The sequence below is a fragment of the Hyperolius riggenbachi genome, chromosome 2 (genome assembly GCF_040937935.1).
Source record: "Hyperolius riggenbachi isolate aHypRig1 chromosome 2, aHypRig1.pri, whole genome shotgun sequence".
In the NCBI taxonomy this organism is placed as follows: Eukaryota; Metazoa; Chordata; class Amphibia; order Anura; family Hyperoliidae; genus Hyperolius; species Hyperolius riggenbachi.
In genome coordinates this window covers 18,707,078-18,726,612 of record NC_090647.1, presented here as the reverse complement: position 1 = coordinate 18,726,612, position 19,535 = coordinate 18,707,078, and the positions used below count along the sequence as shown (strand labels likewise).

The 19,535-nt window shown below is 48.9% G+C and overlaps 1 protein-coding gene across 1 annotated transcript in view; it reads left to right on the top strand.

Annotated features, from left to right (window-relative positions):
* The window catches only part of LOC137542534 (ecto-ADP-ribosyltransferase 5-like), a 118,993-nt gene that overhangs the window by 7,917 nt on the left and 91,541 nt on the right, over positions 1–19,535 (top strand). Inside the window, exon 2 of the mRNA XM_068264527.1 lies at positions 15,907–15,964. Within this exon, the coding sequence (XP_068120628.1) occupies positions 15,907–15,964 (58 nt within the window). The remainder of the gene's footprint in view (positions 1–15,906; positions 15,965–19,535) is intronic.

The following is a 19,535-nucleotide window of genomic DNA, read 5'->3' as shown; positions in this document are numbered from 1 at the left end:
ACAGACGATACTGACGGCATGCTTTTTCAAAAGATCGCAAAAACAAGTCAATGTCAGTGTCTTTTTCAATATTAGCAAATTTAAATTTTGCACTTACGGGTGATGCTCCTTCAGCAGGGAGGCTGGGTGGAGAACTCCGTCTGGCCTGTTGAACTTTTGCCATGTTTAGCTCATGCTGTCGTTGGAGCTCCCGTTCTCGCTCAGCGGCATTCCTCTCCGCGTGGCGTTCTGCAGATTGGCACGCCTCACGTGCTTCTGCAGCCTGGCGCTCCTCTCACTCCGCCATGTACTGCATGTACTTTTCCAGGTCAGTGTCCATCAGCTTTCGTAATGCCTGCTGCATTAGCGGATCAGTACAAACGGACAGTCCAGTACTGGCCGGTTCCGGGCAAGTACTTTCAGAAACTCTGGGATTGGGGTCCACGCTGACAGTCTCTGGCGTAACTGTTGCAACAGGGCCCGCAAGATGCTCAACCTCTGTACGCTCAGAATCTTCAGTCTCTGGTTCCCCTTGACTTGGGTCAGATGGGCTGGTATCCACTTCAGCGGACACACCCGGTTCCCGCAGTTGCTGGGTATCCCATTGGAACAAGTCCGCTACCAGGTCCTGGTGTTTCTTGCGGCCGACGTCAATGCCTTTCGCTTGGTAAAGAGTTTGCAGGTCCGCCAGGCACATGTTCTTGTAATTCCCGGACATTTCCATGCCAAATAAAATAAAACTTTTGGGGAGGGGTACTGGCTACACAGTCTCTCTGTATATATAAAAAATATATTGCATTCCAGCTACACCAACGAATTAGTTCGTTTCTTGATAGCGCTAGCGCTTAGATACTTTCAGCACAACACAGATCCCACCGCTGCCACCACTGTCACAGGAGCCATAGTGGTCATGTAACGATCGGTGTCAGCACACAGAGAGAATCTGATTATTGATGATCTGCAGAATCATCAACAATACAGATGTATACCTGATTATGGATGATCTGCAGAATCACCAATAATACAAAAATCTATTAACCCTTCGCACTCTCACATGCAAATGTTCAAACAAATGCATTCACAGATTCACTCATCCAGGCACAACTGTTATCCCTACAGCTACCGTGTTTCCCCTAAAGTAAGACATCCCCTGAGAATAAAACCTAGCAGGAATTTCAAGAATGCTTGGAATGTAAGACATCCTCCGAATTTAAGCCCTAGCTAGGCAGCAGCCCACATGACACCAGCAAGTCACGCTCAATACAAAGCCTGGATACAAGAGAGCAGCAGTTTAATGTGAGTTCTACACAGTCCTATATATGTGTCAGGCAATTTGTGTTTTTGTTGGAGCCAGCCCTCCTGATCTGTTGTGTGATAAGCATCAGCAGCACTTCACCTTTTCACCTCTTCCTAGGACACACACACAGCTTATCCTATGCTTGGGGGAGTCTGACAGAGTTCTCTGCCTGCAAGAAATAGACTCTTAATTACATGATCAGCAGAATTATTTTCTTGTAATTGAGAGCCAATATCTGCAAACCACAAGCTCTGCGTATGTTGCACATGGCATACAGTATGTACATTTTGTATAGGAAAACTACCAGTGTTTGCCAAAAAAATAAGACATCCTCTGAAAATAAGCCCTAGCACATCTTTTAGAGCAAAAATTAATATAAGACAGTGTCTTATTTTCGGGGAAACACAGTAAGTTAAAAGCCAGGGTTTTAGTTCACAGAAGAATGCATTCTTATGCTTAGTCACCTATACTGCTCAGAAGTACCCAGATACATTTTTTTCACCAATAATACAGGTATGACTAACCCCTGGACACCTAATAAGGAGTAAGTGTTTGGTGTAACTGTAGGCTATCTCCCGTGAGGCGGGAGATATGGGCAGCTCGGCCAGGAACCTCCTGAGGGGCAGGTGGCCCTGGGCTGTGCAGGGACTATCTCCTAGAGAGAGGAGATAGAGATAATCTGGCAGCCAGTGATTCCTTGGTAAGCTGGAAATCAGACTGTACTGCAGGAAGGACTCTCTGCTGAGCAGGAGGTCCTTGCAGCTCACTGACACTTGGTGGAATAGTGTCATGGATAGTACAGACAGACTGAACACTCAAGGGATGATTGACAGCCAGAAGGGTCGGGCAGGCCAGGTCGGCAACACCCGAGCAAATGGTAATAACAGATATAAATCACAATCCTAGTCTGGGGTGTGAGGTCTCGACACCCTGGAACTGGTCTAGGGAATAACACAGTATCCTATGCTTGGGTGTGAGGTCCTTGGTCACAACACCCTGGAACTGGTCTAAAGTATAACACAGCAATGACACAGTATCCCTAAGCTTGGGTGTGAGGTCCTTGGTCACAACACCCTGGAACTGGTCTAAAGTATAACACAGCAATGACACAGTAATCCTAAGCTTGGGTGTGGATTGCGGAGATGCCGCCGCATGGTCTGGCAGCGGGGCGGCTGTCTCCGCGTTCAGACCGGCGGTTTCCGCACAGCAGCATGCGTCTGGTTTGCCTGGGCCTTCTAGTGCACACAGATGGAGAGCTACGCGTGCGCGCGCCAACAACGGGGTTTGGGAAAGAGATTGACCACTCTGCAACGGAGAGTCATCCACTGCAGTGACCAGAATCTGCCGGTCCAGTGGGAACAAGGGTATCCCCAATTTTTTTATGAAATCGTAATCTATGAAGTTCGCTGCAGAACCGGAGTCTACAAAGGCTTCTGCGGAACTAGCCCGACCCTCCCATGTAATAGAGCAAGGAAGGAGCAGACGATTATTGTTTAGAGATAAAGACCGCTCGCCTATGGTATTGACTAAACCCAGGCGGCAGCATTCTCCTGGCCCTTTAGCACCATATAGAAAGCGTTTTCTTGGCCTTCTGCGACTCTTTTTCACTTGACTCAGCCCTGAATATCCGATTTGCATCGGCTCGTCTGGGGGTGATGAAGGTCGAGAAGAGTCGTATGAGACAGACCTTATAGCATTCCTACCACGAATCTGTTTCTGGTAGCGCAAACGGCGATCTATCTGCATGTCCAAAGAAATTGCCTCGTCTATAGATTTGGGTTCAGGATGTCCTATCATCACGTCATGGATCGCATCCGACAATCCTGCCAAAAAACAGACTAACAAAGCATATGCTCCCCATCTAGCCGAGACAGCCTACTTCCTAAACTCAGCGGCGTAAACCTCTACCGATTTACGACCCTGCCTGAGCATCTTGAGCTTCTTTTCAGCAGTGGAAGAAATATCCGGGTCATCGTATATAATGGCCATGGCCTTAAAAAATTCCTGAACTGATGATAACGCCTCATGCTCTGCATGTAGGCTATATGCCCATGTTTGAGAATCACCCGACAGCAGGGTCTTTATAAAAGTTACCCTTTGGGACTCAGTTCCTGACAAGGTAGGCCTCAACCTCAAAATAAGACAGTACCCGTTTTCTCAAATTCCGAAAGTCAGATCTATGGCCAGAAAACTTTTCAGGTACGGGCATGCGAATGTCCGTGACTGGAGGGGATCGCACTGTATTTATAGTTAATTGAATTTCCTGAATAGCCCCAAATAACTGATTGATCTGAGTCTGTTGGTTCATAATTACCCCGGAAAGATTGTTTACCGCGGTGGTCAGGACTTCAACATGACTATACAGTGCGTCCATAGTGTTTTCGGTCTGCCGTTCTGTAATGATCGGTGTCAGCACACAGAGAGAATCTGATTATTGATGATCTGCAGAATCATCAACAATACAGATGTTTACCTGATTATGGATGATCTGTAGAATCACCAATAATACAGGTATGACTAATCTCTGGACACCTAATAAGGAGTAAGTGTTTGGTGTAACTATAGGCTATCTCAAGGGATGAGTGACAGCCAGAAGGGTCGGGCAGGCCAGGTCGGCAACACCCGAGCAAATGGTAATAACAGATATAAATCACAATCCTAGTCTGGGGTGTGAGGTCTCTACACCCTGGAACTAGTCTAGGGAATAACTGTAAGCAATAGCGGAGCCGCCGTCGCGCAGGGCAGCGTGGCGGCGGCCTCCGCATCCCAGCCGGCGGTTTCTGTTCAGTTCACGTAACCGCCGGCACAGAGCAGGGCGGGCGCCGCCGCGGCAGACGGGATGGCGGCGGGTCCCGCTGCTCGGCCGGAGGAGTTGTGGGCACAGATGGATGCGGACACCGCCGCCGCCACTAGCAACATGGCGGCGGGTCCCGCTATGCGGCTGGCGGACTTTGGGACGCAGGCGCTCATGGACTCGGGGCCTGGCCTCTCGGATACACTGAGGCAGAGGGTCACACGCGCGCGCGCAAGGAGGCAGGACTCTTACCTCCTACGTAGGAGGGTCAGCTGACTCTCCTGTCAGCTGACATCAGGAGGGTTCCTGACTGGTTGGGCTTCTGGGCGGATTAGCTGAGGGACTCTCAGCATATAAGGAGCTGGGCTTCAGTTGCTCCTTGTCTGCTGTCGTGAATACACTTCTGTGTTAGCGCTCAGACCTTGGCTCAGTGCCCTGGTGTTGATACTAAGGATTTCACACCTTAGTTAGGATTGTATTTGATATTGTATCTGTCTTTTGACTCCGGCTATCCTTGACTACTCTCTCTCTCTACGCTATTTGTACCTCTACCTATCTGATTCTTGTTGCTGACCTCTGCCTGATTACCGATTACTCTTCTGCCTTCCGTTCCTGTACTGCTGCCGCCATCTCTGTTGCCAAACCCTTGCCTGTCTGACCTTTCTCCCTTCAGTGGAACGTCTCCCACTGGAGGGTTTTCTCCGAGGCTTGCCTCTCCGAGACGCCTGCCCCGAGCAGACGATTACTGCTAGGGGTCGAGATTCCTCACTCTGCCTGGTTAGAGGATCTCACTCACGGGGTTCCCATTCAGAGGTAACCACACCTCTGAGGAATTGCCGTGAGGTGGATATTTCCACACCTTTGTGATATTACTTTATTTATTGTGTTTCTTTTGCTGGGTGTCCAGAGGTTAGCGATATATCCGTATTATCGGTGATTCTGCAGATCGCCAATAATCGGTTATATATCTGCATTCTTGGCGATACTGCAGATCGCCAATAATCAGATTCTCTCTGTGTGCTGACACCGATCATTACAATAACACAGTATCCTATGCTTGGGTGTGAGGTCCTTGGTCACAACACCCTGGAACTGGTCTACAGTATAACACAGCAATGACACAGTATCCCTAAGCTTGGGTGTGAGGTCCTTGGTCACAACACCCCAGAACTGGTCTAAAGTATAACACAGCAATGACACAGTATCCCTAAGCTTGAGTGTGAGGTCCTTGGTCACAACACCCTGGAACTGGTCTACAGTATAACACAGCAATGACACAGTATCCCTAAGCTTGGGTGTGAGGTCCTTGGTCACAACACCCCAGAACTGGTCTAAAGTATAACACAGCAATGACACAGTATCCCTAAGCTTGAGTGTGAGGTCCTTGGTCACAACACCCCGGAACTGGTCTAAAGTATAACACAGCAATGACACAGTATCCCTAAGCTTGGGTGTGAGGTCCTTGGTCACAACACCCCGGAACTGGTCTAAAGTATAACACAGCAATGACACAGTATCCCTAAGCTTGGGTGTGAGGTCCTTGGTCACAACACCCCGGAACTGATCTAAAGTATAACACAGCAATGACACAGTATCCCTAAGCTTGGGTGTGAGGTCCTTGGTCACAACACCCTGGAACTGGTCTAAAGTATAAAACAACTGTTTTTCATGTGGAGATTATTCTAATAATAGGAGTGTAAGGGGTGATTCTATGATAAAAAGAGACGCTTTTTCCCGGAAGTTTGTCCCGGGTACGTCGCAAACTGAGACACCCAATAGAATGACATTTAAATAACCTGTATGATTCCTCATTAATTCTCTAAGGATGATTGCCAGTTTATTTTTAACAGATGTTACTGTTTGATACTTGTGTTTGTATGTCCTTTTTGTGTCAAGCGGGGTCTATATGTGGTGTATCCAGCTAATATCCCCCTGCACTGGTTTGCTAAATCTCCACTAGATGGTGCTAGTAGCCACCCACATGTATCACGCATGAGCATGCGAAAATTTGTACGTATCGACCGACGTCATACGGTGGGGCATGGAGCGCATATGCGCTCCATGCATACGGAACAGGAAACGCAGTATGAAGCTGTGATTTGGCCGTGACCAGGGACGGCCTTAGGTTTCACAGCGCCCTGAGCGAAACCGGATTTTGTTGCCCCCCCAGTAGCATAGTTGTCCCCATATAGGTAGCATAGTTGCCCCCAGTGTAGGTAGTATAGTTGCCCCATATAGGTAGCATAGCTGCCCTCAGTGTAGCTAGTACAGTTTCCCCCAGTGTAGTAGCATGGTTGCCCCCAGTGTAGGTAGTTTGCCCCGAGCAGTGTAGGTAGTTTGCCCCCAGCATTGTAGGTAGCTTGCCCCCAGCATTGTAGGTAGCTTGCCCCCAGCGTAGGTAGCTTGCCCCAGTATGCCCCCAGTGTAGGTAGCTTGCCCCCAGCGTAGGTAGTTTGCCCCAGTATGCCCCCAGTGTAGGTAGCTTGCCCCAGTATGCCCCCAGTGTAGGTAGCTTGCCCCCGGCGTAGGTAGCTTGCCCCAGTATGCCCCCAGCGTAGGTAGCTTGCCCCCAGCGTAGGTAGCTTGCCCCCAGCGTAGGTAGCTTGCCCCCAGTGTAGGTAGCTTGCCCCCAGCGTAGGTAGCTTGCCCCAGTATGCCCCCAGCATAGGTAGCTTGCCCCAGTATGCCCCCAGCATAGGTAGCTTGCCCCAGTATGTCCCCAGCATAGGTAGCTTGCCCCAGTATGCCCCCAGTGTAGGTAGCTTGCCCCCAGCATAGGTAGCTTGCCCCAGTATGCCCCCAGTGTAGGTAGCTTGCCCCAGTATGCCCCCAGCGTAGGTAGCTTTCCCCCAGCGTAGGTAGCTTGCCCCAGTATGCCCCCAGTGTAGGTAGCTTGCCCCCAGCGTAGGTAGCTTGCCCCAGTATGCCCCCAGTGTAGGTAGCTTGCCCCCAGCGTAGGTAGCTTGCCCCAGTATGCCCCCAGCGTAGGTAGCTTGCACCAGTATGCCCCCAGCGTAGGTAGCTTGCCCCAGCGTGGGTAGCTTGCCCCAGTATGCCCCCAGCATAGGTAGCTTGCCCCAGTATGCCCCCAGTGTAGGTAGCTTGCCCCAGTATGCCCCCAGTGTAGGTAGCTTGCCCCCAGCGTAGGTAGCTTGCCCCAGTATGCCCCCAGCGTAGGTAGCTTGCCCCAGTATGCCCCCAGCGTAGGTAGCTTGCCCCAGTATGCCCCCAGCGTAGGTAGCTTGCCCCAGTGTAGGTAGCTTGCCCCCAGCGTAGGTAGCTTGCCCCAGTATGCCCCCAGCGTAGGTAGCTTGCCCCAGTATGCCCCCAGTGTAGGTAGCTTGCCCCCAGCGTAGGTAGCTTGCCCCAGTATGCCCCCAGCGTAGGTAGCTTGCCCCAGTTTGCCCCCAGTGTAGGTAGCTTGCCCCAGTATGCCCCCAGTGTAGGTAGCTTGCCCCCAGCGTAGGTAGCTTGCCCCAGTATGCCCCCAGCGTAGGTAGCTTGCCCCAGTATGCCCCCAGTGTAGGTAGCTTGCCCCAGTATGCCCCCAGTGTAGGTAGCTTGCCCCCAGCGTAGGTAGTTTGCCCCAGTATGCCCCCAGTGTAGGTAGCTTGCCCCAGTATGCCCCCAGTGTAGGTAGCTTGCCCCCAGCGTAGGTAGCTTGCCCCAGTATGCCCCCAGTGTAGGTAGCTTGCCCCCAGCGTAGGTAGCTTGCCCCAGTATGCCCCCAGCGTAGGTAGCTTGCCCCAGTATGCCCCCAGTGTAGGTAGCTTGCCCCAGTATGCCCCCAGTGTAGGTAGCTTGCCCCCAGCGTAGGTAGCTTGCCCCAGTATGCCCCCAGCGTAGGTAGCTTGCCCCAGTATGCCCCCAGTGTAGGTAGCTTGCCCCAGTATGCCCCCACTGTAGGTAGCTTGCCCCAGCGTAGGTAGCTTGCCCCAGTATGCCCCCAGCGTAGGTAGCTTGCCCCCAGCGTAGGTAGCTTGCCCCAGTATGCCCCCAGTGTAGGTAGCTAGCCCCAGCGTAGGTAGCTTGCCCCAGTATGCCCCCCCCTTTATGTGGCAGAGACCGACTCACCTGACATCCATCTCCAGCGCCGACGTCACTCTTCTCTCCCCGCCTCCGCTCCATCTGTAGTTAGAGCAGGCTACAAGAAAATGCCCGCCGTTTGTCTGCATTTGTGGACATCGGCGGCCATTTTCTTGTAGTCCTGCTCTAAATATACACTGAGAGGACACCGGGAGACAGCGGGGCGGCGAGGGGCGGCAAGAGGCGACAGGGCACATGCGCCCTTGAGAGCACGGCGCCCTGAGCGACCGCACAGGTCGCTCATAGCAAAGGCCGGCCCTGGCCGTGACGGACGCGTCATTTACCACGTGACCTAACGCGATGTCACAGGCAGTGCGACTTGGTGTGACGCTCACCGCCCGTGGGTGTACGGTTCAACCCAGTTGATTGGCCGCCTCCCGCACGGCAGGTGAGTGTTGTTCCACTTTGTATCTATCACCCACATGATTGGTCAGTAAGGACATTGGTGGGATTGGCCACTCAGGTGCAATCTCAGTGAGGGGGTGGGACCCTTGGTATAAGACCCTGCTTGCCACAGTATGGGGTGTTCGGTCTTGAGAAAGCCCTAATTTGGGGGCGAAACGGCTGTCGACTACACCTCTGCACCTCCATGCTGCTGCAGTGATTGGATAAGTACCACTGGTTTTCTTTTCACATGCAAAACCTTTTATGCCATTGCTATGCCACTGTCATTTTTTAAATGAAGATGATTAAAAGTTGTTTTTTATACTGGATGAGCTGCTCCTGGAATTGCTTTTCTCTCTCTGCATTATTGAATGGACTTTTCACAATAATTCCGGATGTGCACCACCTATTGTATGTGGTTTATGGCATATGCATGTAGTGCACTCGCCACAGCCAGTTCGTCTTTTTGTTTTAAAGTATAACACAGCAATGACACAGTATCCCTAAGCTTGGGTGTGAGGTCCTTGGTCATAACACCCTGGAACTGGTCTAAAGTATAACACAGCAATGACACAGTAATCCTAAGCTTGGGTGTGAGGTCCTTGGTCACAACACCCCGGAACTGGTCTAAAGTATAACACAGCATATAACAATAGCGTAATCTGGCTAAGTGTGAATTCCCAGGTCCACCTGGTTCTAACACACTGTGGGATCTGACTATGGTCTGAGTGCTCACACATAAGTATTCGCAACGGCAGACAACCAGCAACTGACAAGCAAGGTCTATATATACTTGCAGTGCTGTGCAGCTCCGCCCAAGTCACTCAGCCAATCCAGAGTCTAGCTGGGATCAGCTGATCGGCCTGATCAGCTGACTCCCCTTCTGCTGGTATAAATGTCCTGTCGCATGGCGCGCGCACGCGTAGCTCTCCATCTGTGTGCACTAGAAGGCCCAGGCAAACCAGACGCATGCTGCTGTGCGGAAACCGCCGGTCTGAACGCGGAGACAGCCACCCCGCTGCCAGACCGCGCGGCGGCATCTCCGCAATCCATTACAGGTCAGACCGCAAATTGCCTTCCAATCGGTTTCAGCACACCAATCATGCAAGCTGTGGTCGCGATCAGTGGGCAGGAACCAACGGAATTTGGGCAGCAGCCAGACCAGAAGGGAGCCTGTGAGGTACGGTAATTCCAACTTTACACACTATTTCAGGGTATCTGCCACCACCACTGGTATGGGCCAGTGGACCCGACTGACTGACTAGTCCTGCAAATAAAAACAGTTAAACACACTTTATTCTGTCTGGCTAGTAACAACAGTAGCGTCTCTTCAGAAGTCTGAGTTCAGTTTCTATGTAGAAGCTTTCCAGAGGCGCCAATAGAATAAAAGTCACTTAAACGAGCTTAAAACCGATGGGGCAGTGGTGGGCCTATCCCATCCATGCGGACAAAGCAAACAAAGGAAGGACTGTGGCATCAACAGTCAAACAACAATTTATTTATACTCCACAGTAAAAATAGGCAACGCGTTTCACGGGCTCAATCCCGCTTCATCAGGCCAATCAAAAAGGAGCATACAGCTTAACAGCATCAAAACCACACTGAGTGCCTCAGTGTTGTTTTGATGCTGTTAAGCTGTATGCTCCTTTTTGATTGGCCTGATGAAGCGGGATTGAGCCCGTGAAACGCGTTGCCTATTTTTACTGTGGAGTATAAATAAATTGTTGTTTGACTGTTGATGCCACAGTCCTTCCTTTGTTTGTTTTGTCCGCATGGATGGGATAGGCCCACCACTGCCCCATCGGTTTTAAGCTCGTTTAAGTGACTTTTATTCTATTGGCGCCTCTGGAAAGCTTCTACATATTGCTAAGTCCACCCTTGGTGGAGGGTTGTACCCATCTTCTTCCCATCTACAGAGAGCGACTTTTAATCCTGAGTGGGGTCAGGTTAATCTCCCCACCTGCCTTCACAGTGGTTGCCTAATGGTAACCCTGGTTTGTGAGTATTAAATTGTTATATTACTCATTATTAATTATCATCTATACAATATCACACTATTGGGCTCTTGGTGTTCCCCCTCCCTTTATCTTGAGTTCAGTTTCTGTGTATGCTGAATAATAGGGTAGCGGAACAGTGAATGACTTTGATAAAGTCTTTATTCACGGGCAATATAAATAATGAATATATACAGACAATTATTAAAATCAACAATTATTGAAACATTAATAGCCAGTATGAAATAAAAAAAGGGAGAAAATACTTAGGGTTTGTGGAAATATGTCCGTTCTGGGAAAATCAGAAAGTTCTTGGTTCAGTAGCAAAGTCCAAATAAACCGGATGCCAGCATGTCCTCAAGCTGGCAAGGATCTAATTCAGGAAGATGTTCAAAGTGGAGGACACTGAGTTTGGCTCCTCTGCCATTCTTATGCCCCTGATCCAGTAGGAGGGAGTGAGGGCGGGGCCACACACCCCTTTAGAAGATGAGATGAGTCCTCCCCTTGTCCTGGGGACCAGAAATCATATCTAACCATATATGGGCTCTATCTCACAGAACCGTACAGGTCAGGGCAGATTTACTAACATTTTCAGGTCTGTCTCGATTTACCCAGCAGTCTGATACCAAACATGAGGGGTGGGACCCCTGTGGTATCATCAGGGCACTTTCGAACTGTCTAACTGGCAGTCTTTACCTCAGAATGTTCTGAAACGTTCTCAGAACCAGCGCCAGACAGGGCCCTACATGCTCTGTTAGTTTGGAGGGTCTGCCAGCCTGGCAATACATAAAATATGACACATATAGCAGTTTATGGAATATGATATACATCTGGGATTTATAGCAGGTCATTCCTAGGTGACTGCTCTTTTGAAGCTTGCAGCAGCAAGCTACGTGTCAAGCTACGTGTCAGCTCCCCTGCTGGGAGGGAAGCCAGAATGTCTGACTTCTTCTCAACTAAATTGGTTCTGCCATCCTGCTTATCAACTACATCTGATGGATGGGCCATCAGCACAGCTTGAAGCCAGGGACACTCTGCAGCAGGCTCTTGCCTTTTGGTGGAAGGAGAGAAAGAAAAAAACCCCAGGAATGTCAGTTCTGATACCTGTAATGGCTGCACAAATTTAGCCAGAAAGCGATCAGAAATTGGACTGCGCGGATCCTTCCAATTCACCCACGTTTCTCACGGCTGTTCCGTGACACATACAATGTAGGGACTTTCAGTAAGCCCACCTTAACCACTTTTGGCGCCAATAGCAGCACTGCACTAGCATACTGGCGGTTCTGGATTGGGCAATGGTCCTGTCACTTATATGCACACAGGATAAGGATTTATTGCAAATGACTATTATTGATTTATATAGCACTATGATCTTCCATGGTGCTATACAGAGAGACCACAAACATTGGTAGATAAAAATACAGACATATAGAAACGCATCCAGTCAAAAATGGAGCACGGTGACGCCCAGTAAAGTGCTTACAACTCTATTTAGCATTTTAAAGTAATAGCACATACAACCTTTAAAGTTCATTTAAAATGCTATTTATTGTTTTAGTCATTATGACTAAGACAATAAATAGCATTTTAAGTGAACTGTAAAGGTAATATGCGTAATGATTTTAAAACACGAAATAGCGTCTCTTTGCACCATAATGTTGTGCTTCATCCGCGCATCGTTAATTATCGGCTATTCATTTATCAGTACAGTATTTACTAAAGTTAATACCTGTTTATTGGCTTGGTCTGCTTCCTGTTTATATCTTTTGTTCATATAACAATGGCAAGTTTGTTTTATTCAGCACTAGCTGACCCGCGGCGTAGCATACGCCGCATAAGGGGGTAGAGGGCAGGAAGGGGGGTATTGGGCACAGCAGCGGGGAGGGGGGTCAGACCCCCCCTCACTTGGGTCCCCCATGTGCACTCCCCCTGCAGCTTAAGCTCAGCAGGACCCCCCCCCCCTCCCTCACCTGGGTCCCCCATGTGCGCTCCCCCTCCAATTTAAGCTCAGCAGGACCCCCCTCCCTCACCTGGGTCCCCCATGTGCGCTCCCCCTCCAGCTTAAGCTTAGCAGGCCCCCCCTCCCTCACCTGGGTCCCCTATGTGCGCTCCCCCTCCAGCTTAAGCTCAGCAGGACCCCCCTCCCTCACCTGGGTCCCCCATGTGCGCTCCCCCTCCAGCTTAAGCTTAGCAGGCCCCCCCTCACCTGGGTCCCCCATGTGCGCTCCCCCTCCAGCTTAAGCTCAGCAGGCCCCCCCTCACCTGGGTCCCCCATGTGCGCTCCCCCTCCAGCTTAAGCTCAGCAGGACCCCCCTCCCTCACCTGGGTTCCCCATGTGCACTCCCCCTCCTGCTTAAGCTCAGCAGGCCCCCCCTCACCTGGGTCCCCCATGTGCGCTCCCCCTCCAGCTTAAGCTCAGCAGGCCCCCCCCCCCCCTCCCTCACCTGGGTCCCCCATGTGCACTCCCCCTCCAGCTTAAGCTCAGCAGGCCCCCCCTCACCTGGGTCCCCCATGTGCGCTCCCCTCCAGCTTAAGCTCAGCAGCACCTCTTCCGCATTCCAGCGTGTGTTCCACTGTCACTTCCTGCAATGCCGCCCACTGTATTGGTGCAATTTGCCTTCTTCAAACAGAAGAGAACCTGCAATAATTGAGCTTTAAGTGAACATTTGTAGTTACTCACAATGCACTGCTACTAAATATGCAAATTATCCCTTTTCACCCTTGGTAAGCCAAGAAGGAATCCAGAACCGCTGGTGTATAGCAAGCATACAGCTTTAAATTTTACACAGTCATATCAACCCCACATGAAAACAGCCTGTTTCAGACTGTTGGTCCTCATCAGTACATACATGGCAGGGATTAATACAGCTGTATGAGATAGGGCTTGGACCAGTACAACAGAGTAACCAAGCAGCTCAGGGTGGCCCAAACCACTCGGAATGTATAGGGGGATAAAAGGAACCAAAAAGACCTCCTACTAAACAAAGCAAAGCTTGGTGTAATTTGCCTTCTCAAAACAGAAGGAAATCTGCAATAATTCAGCGATAAGTGAACATTTGTGGTTACCCACAAGGCACTGCTACTAAATATGCAAATTATCCCTTTCCCCGTAATAAGCATCCAGAACCACTGGTGTATAGTGTTGTCCGGATCATGAACGATTCGGATCTTTGATCCGAATCTATTTTGTGAGTCGAATCATCCGAATCATCAAAATTAGTGATTCGGATCGCAAAGGGGGCGGGGCCAGGAGCGACACTCAGCGGGCAGTGGGTTCCTGGAAGCAGAGCAGAGATGGATCGCTCTGTTGAAGGGGAGGCAGCCTTGCAGGGACAGGTAGATGAGAGAGAGGGGACATCGGTGCCACTGCCAGATATGTGTAGAGCACACATACTGGCTGAAATGTGCTGCTCATTATAGGCTGTCTGTTCTGTAGTTGTGCACAGTGAACACATTGGAAACTTTTGGCACAACTCAGTAACGTTACAGGCAGCATGCTGGGCTAGGACAGGGCAGGCACTGTGATTGCTGTGCAGTATGATCCTCCTGCACTGCTCTATACAGCTGCACTTCACTTCTGGGAATGCTTTGGGGAATGGGAGTTGGGAGTATACAGATGAACATATAGGTGAAGTATATGTAAAGCATAGGATTGCAGCATGTGGGTATTGTGTCCAAACAAACATTTCTGCTCCCTGCTCTCTGTCCATCTTCTCCCCCTCTCCTGCCCTGCTAGTCATTTCACCCCCGAATGCTTCACTTGTAAAATGATCCAAAATTCAGATCAAAGATCCGGATTTTTTCAATAATCCACTTTGAATCATCCAGATCATTGAATAGATCTGAACTTCGCATCTCTACTGGTGTATAGCAAACCTATAGCTTTAAATTTTACACAGCCATATCAAAACCACATGTAGACATAGACAGCCTGTTTCAGACTTTTGTTCCTCATCAGTACATGGCAAGGCTGTATGCGATAGGGCTTGGACCAGTACAACAGAGTAACCAAGCAGCTCAGGGTGACCCAAACCACTTGGAATGTATAGGGGGATAAAAGGGACCAAAAAGACCTTCTACTAAAAAAATCAAAGCTTGGTGTAATTTGCCTTCTTAACCTCCCTGGCGGTTTAATTATTTTGCCAGGGAGGCTGCGGGAGGGTTTTTTTTGAATAAAAAAAAAAATATTTCATGCAGCCAACTGAAAGTTGGCTGCATGAAAGCCCACTAGAGGGCGCTCCGGAAGCGTACTTTCGATCGCCTCCGGCAATCGAAAGTAACAAGATAGGCCGCAATGAGCGGCCTATCTTGTTTCGCTTTCCTCGTCGCCATGGCGACGAGCGGAGTGACGTCATGGACGTCAGAGCCGCCCGATCCAGCCCCTAGCGCCGGCCGGAACTGTTTGTTCCGGCTGCGCTGGGCTCGGGCGGCTGGGGGGACCCTCTTTCGCCGCTGCACGCGGCGGATCGCCGCGGAGCGGCGACGATCGGGCAGCACACGCGGCTGGCAAAGTGCCGGCTGCGTGTGCTGCTTTTTACAGAATTCAAATCGGCCCAGCAGGGCCTGAGCGGCGACCTCCGGCGGCATACCCCGAGCTCAGCTCGGGATTACCGCCAAGGAGGTTAAAACAGAAGCAAATCTGCAATAATTCAGCTATAAGTGAACATTTGTGGTTACCCACAATGCACTGCTACTGAATATGCAAATTATCCCTCTTCACCCTTGGTTTAATATGGCACTACTTCTTCTTCTTGCTTGGACCAGCCCCTTCTTCTTGCTTGGACCGGCCCTGGGGGCGGGGCACTACTTCTTCTTCTTGTTTGAAGGTTGAGGCACTTAGCCTATTATATATATAGATTTGAATTAATGACGCACAGCATACAGTTCCTAATAACTTTAATTACGGTAACCAACTTTATTAGGGACTGTGTGTCATTAATACAAATGCTAAATAAAACGAACTTGCCATTGTTACATGAAGAAAAGATATAGCCAATAAACGGGTATTAACTTTAATAAGTACTGTACTGTAAAAAAATGGAAGATAATTAACAGCAAGCGGATCAAGCCAATGAACAGGTGATAATTCTAGACGTCTCTGTGCGCCATTTTTTACTCTCCGTGTGTGGCGCCATAATGTTATACTTCAGAACGGAGTATAACATTTTACAATGTAACTCTATGGTGCACCGGAAGGTTTCAACGGGGCTATGCGCCATTTTTTCCTGTCCCAATAGAAACGGCAATCAGTACATAAAAAGTGACGCCTGTATAATCAGTAACAAAATGTACAACAACCTACAAGACACAAAAGGGAGAGAAAAAAATATTGAAGACCATCCAGTTCAGACCTTTGTGTGTTTTTATTCTAGAATGAAGATGATGCTGGAATTAGGGACAACGCTTTGCCTTCTGCTCTCGTTTATACAGGTAACTGCAACTCCTCGGAACTTCCTGTGTAGGAAGGATTTGCATGTTCTTCCAGTTTTTCTGTAGGTTTTCTTTGTATACACTGGGGGTAGCAGGGATCAGGACACACTGCAGCTAGTTTACTATCAGAACAGACACAGAGCAACAGTTATACTGTACATCCTATGGGTAGCAGGGATCAGCGCACACTGCAGCTAGTTTACTATCAGTACAGGCACAGAGTAACAGCTTATACTGTACATACGGGAGGCAGCAGAGATCAGATCACACTGCAGCTAGTTTACTATCAGTACAGGCACAGAGTAACAGCTTATACTGTACAACCTGGATGTAGCAGAGATCATCACACACTGCAGTAGTTTACTATCAGTGCATGTACTGTATATACTAACAGATTATACTTTACATACTGGAGGTAGCAGGGATCAGCACACACTGCAGCTAATTTACCATCAGTACAGGCACAGATAAACAGCTTATACTGCACAGTGGTGCTCAAATACCCCTTTTTAAAATTCGAGTTTGGTCGAATTCGAATAGTAAATTATTCGAGGTCAGTCGAATATTCGAGTCGAATAAATTTTACTATTCGATTCGACCTCGGACTTCGACCTCACTATTCGAGTTGGTATTCGAGCTCATTATTCGAGCTGACTATTCGAATTGGCCTTAAATAGCTTCCCAACACTTGTTTTGAGGGTGAATGATGCAAGAAACATATTTTTTTCCAAGTAACAACAGCAAGTGATTATGTGGGGATGTTCCTTTAAAAAAAAAAAAGGTGAAAAGAGAAGTTGTGTCCAGAATTTTGTTCAGTACTGTATATACTTCTTCTTCTTCTTCTTCTTCTTCTTCTTCTTCTTCTTCTTCTTCTTCTTCTTCTTCTTCTTCTTCTTCTTCTTCTTCTTCTTCTTCTTCTTCTTCTTCTTCTTCTTCTTCTTCTTCTTCTTCTTCTTCTTCTTCTTCTTCTTCTTCTTCTTCTTCTCTTATTTCTCTTTTCATTTTTTTTTTTTTAAAGAAATGCAGCTATTTTTGAGCGTAACAACAAATAGCTGGTGGCGCACGCACGTTGGAAGCGCCATTGTATGTGCTCCCTGGCAGTGGAAACACACAGACAGCAGGAGGTAAATTCAGCAGCAGGAGGAGGAGGATGAGTGTGTGGCAGCATGCAGTCAATGAGGCAGGCAGCGTGACATAATAGCCCTGGTACCTAGCGGTGATACCAGGGCTGTAAATAAACACAACAGGAGGTCCCAGACAGCGGTCGTGCAGCCCACATTGTGTCCAATACACAACTGGGACAACACAGTTTTCAACCCGGGCACCTCAGAAAAATTAAACCTTTTTTTTTTTTTATGGTTTTTTGGTTTTTGGTTTTACAACCAATTACACAGATATATAGCTATTGTTTGACGTAATAGCTGGTGGAGTGGCAGCAGAAGGTAAATCTGTGTACCCTGGCGGTGGGAAACACAGACAGACAGCAGCAGCAGCAGGAGGAGGAATGGAGGAGTAATTATGTGAGCAGCTATTGTTTGACGTAATAGCTGGTGGCAGTGTGGCAGCAGAAGGTAATTCTGTGTACCCTGGCAGTGGGAAACACAGACAGACAGCAGCAGCAGGAGGAATGGAGGAGTAGTGTGAGTGTGGCAGCAGGTAGGCAGCGTGACATAATAGCCCTGGTACCTAGCGGTGATACCAGGCCGTAAATAAACACAACAGGAGGTCCCAGACAGCGGTCGTGCAGCCCACATTGTGTCCAATACACAACTGGGACAACACAGTTTTCAACCCGGGCACCTCAGAAAAATTAAACCTTTTTTTGTAATGGTTTTGTAGTTTTGGTTTTACAACCAATTACACAGATATATAGCTATTGTTTGACGTAATAGCTGGTGGCAGAGTGGCAGCAGAAGGTAAATCTGTGTACCCTGGCGGTGGGAAACACAGACAGACAGCAGCAGCAGCAGCAGGAGGAGGTATGGAGGAGCAGTGTGAGTGTGGCAGCAGGTAGGCAGCGTGACATAATAGCCCTGGTACCTAGCGGTGATACCAGGGCTGTAAATAAACACAACAGGAGGTCCCAGACAGCGGTCGTGCAGCCCACATTGTGTCCAATACACAACTGGGACAACACAGTTTTCAACCCGGGCACCTCAGAAAAATTAAACCTTTTTTTTTTTTTATGGTTTTTTGGTTTTTGGTTTTACAACCAATTACACAGATATATAGCTATTGTTTGACGTAATAGCTGGTGGCAGAGTGGCAGCAGAAGGTAAATCTGTGTACCCTGGCGGTGGGAAACACAGACAGACAGCAGCAGCAGCAGGAGGAGGAATGGAGGAGTAATTATGTGAGCAGCTATTGTTTGACGTAATAGCTGGTGGCAGTGTGGCAGCAGAAGGTAATTCTGTGTACCCTGGCAGTGGGAAACACAGACAGACAGCAGCAGCAGGAGGAATGGAGGAGTAGTGTGAGTGTGGCAGCAGGTAGGCAGCGTGACATAATAGCCCTGGTACCTAGCGGTGATACCAGGCCGTAAATAAACACAACAGGAGGTCCCAGACAGCGGTCGTGCAGCCCACATTGTGTCCAATACACAACTGGGACAACACAGTTTTCAACCCGGGCACCTCAGAAAAATTAAACCTTTTTTTGTAATGGTTTTGTAGTTTTGGTTTTACAACCAATTACACAGATATATAGCTATTGTTTGACGTAATAGCTGGTGGCAGAGTGGCAGCAGAAGGTAAATCTGTGTACCCTGGCGGTGGGAAACACAGACAGACAGCAGCAGCAGCAGCAGGAGGAGGTATGGAGGAGCAGTGTGAGTGTGGCAGCAGGTAGGCAGCGTGACATAATAGCCCTGGTACCTAGCGGTGATACCAGGGCTGTAAATAAACACAACAGGAGGTCCCAGACAGCGGTCGTGCAGCCCACATTGTGTCCAATACACAACTGGGACAACACAGTTTTCAACCCGGGCACCTCAGAAAAATTAAACCTTTTTTTTTTTTTATGGTTTTTTGGTTTTTGGTTTTACAACCAATTACACAGATATATAGCTATTGTTTGACGTAATAGCTGGTGGCAGAGTGGCAACAGAAGGTAAATCTGTGTACCCTGGCGGTGGGAAACACAGACAGACAGCAGCAGCAGCAGGAGGAGGAATGGAGGAGTAATTATGTGAGCAGCTATTGTTTGACGTAATAGCTGGTGGCAGTGTGGCAGCAGAAGGTAATTCTGTGTACCCTGGCAGTGGGAAACACAGACAGACAGCAGCAGCAGGAGGAATGGAGGAGTAGTGTGAGTGTGGCAGCAGGTAGGCAGCGTGACATAATAGCCCTGGTACCTAGCGGTGATACCAGGCCGTAAATAAACACAACAGGAGGTCCCAGACAGCGGTCGTGCAGCCCACATTGTGTCCAATACACAACTGGGACAACACAGTTTTCAACCCGGGCACCTCAGAAAAATTAAACCTTTTTTTTTTTATGGTTTTTTGGTTTTTGGTTTTACAACCAATTACACAGATATATAGCTATTGTTTGACGTAATAGCTGGTGGCAGA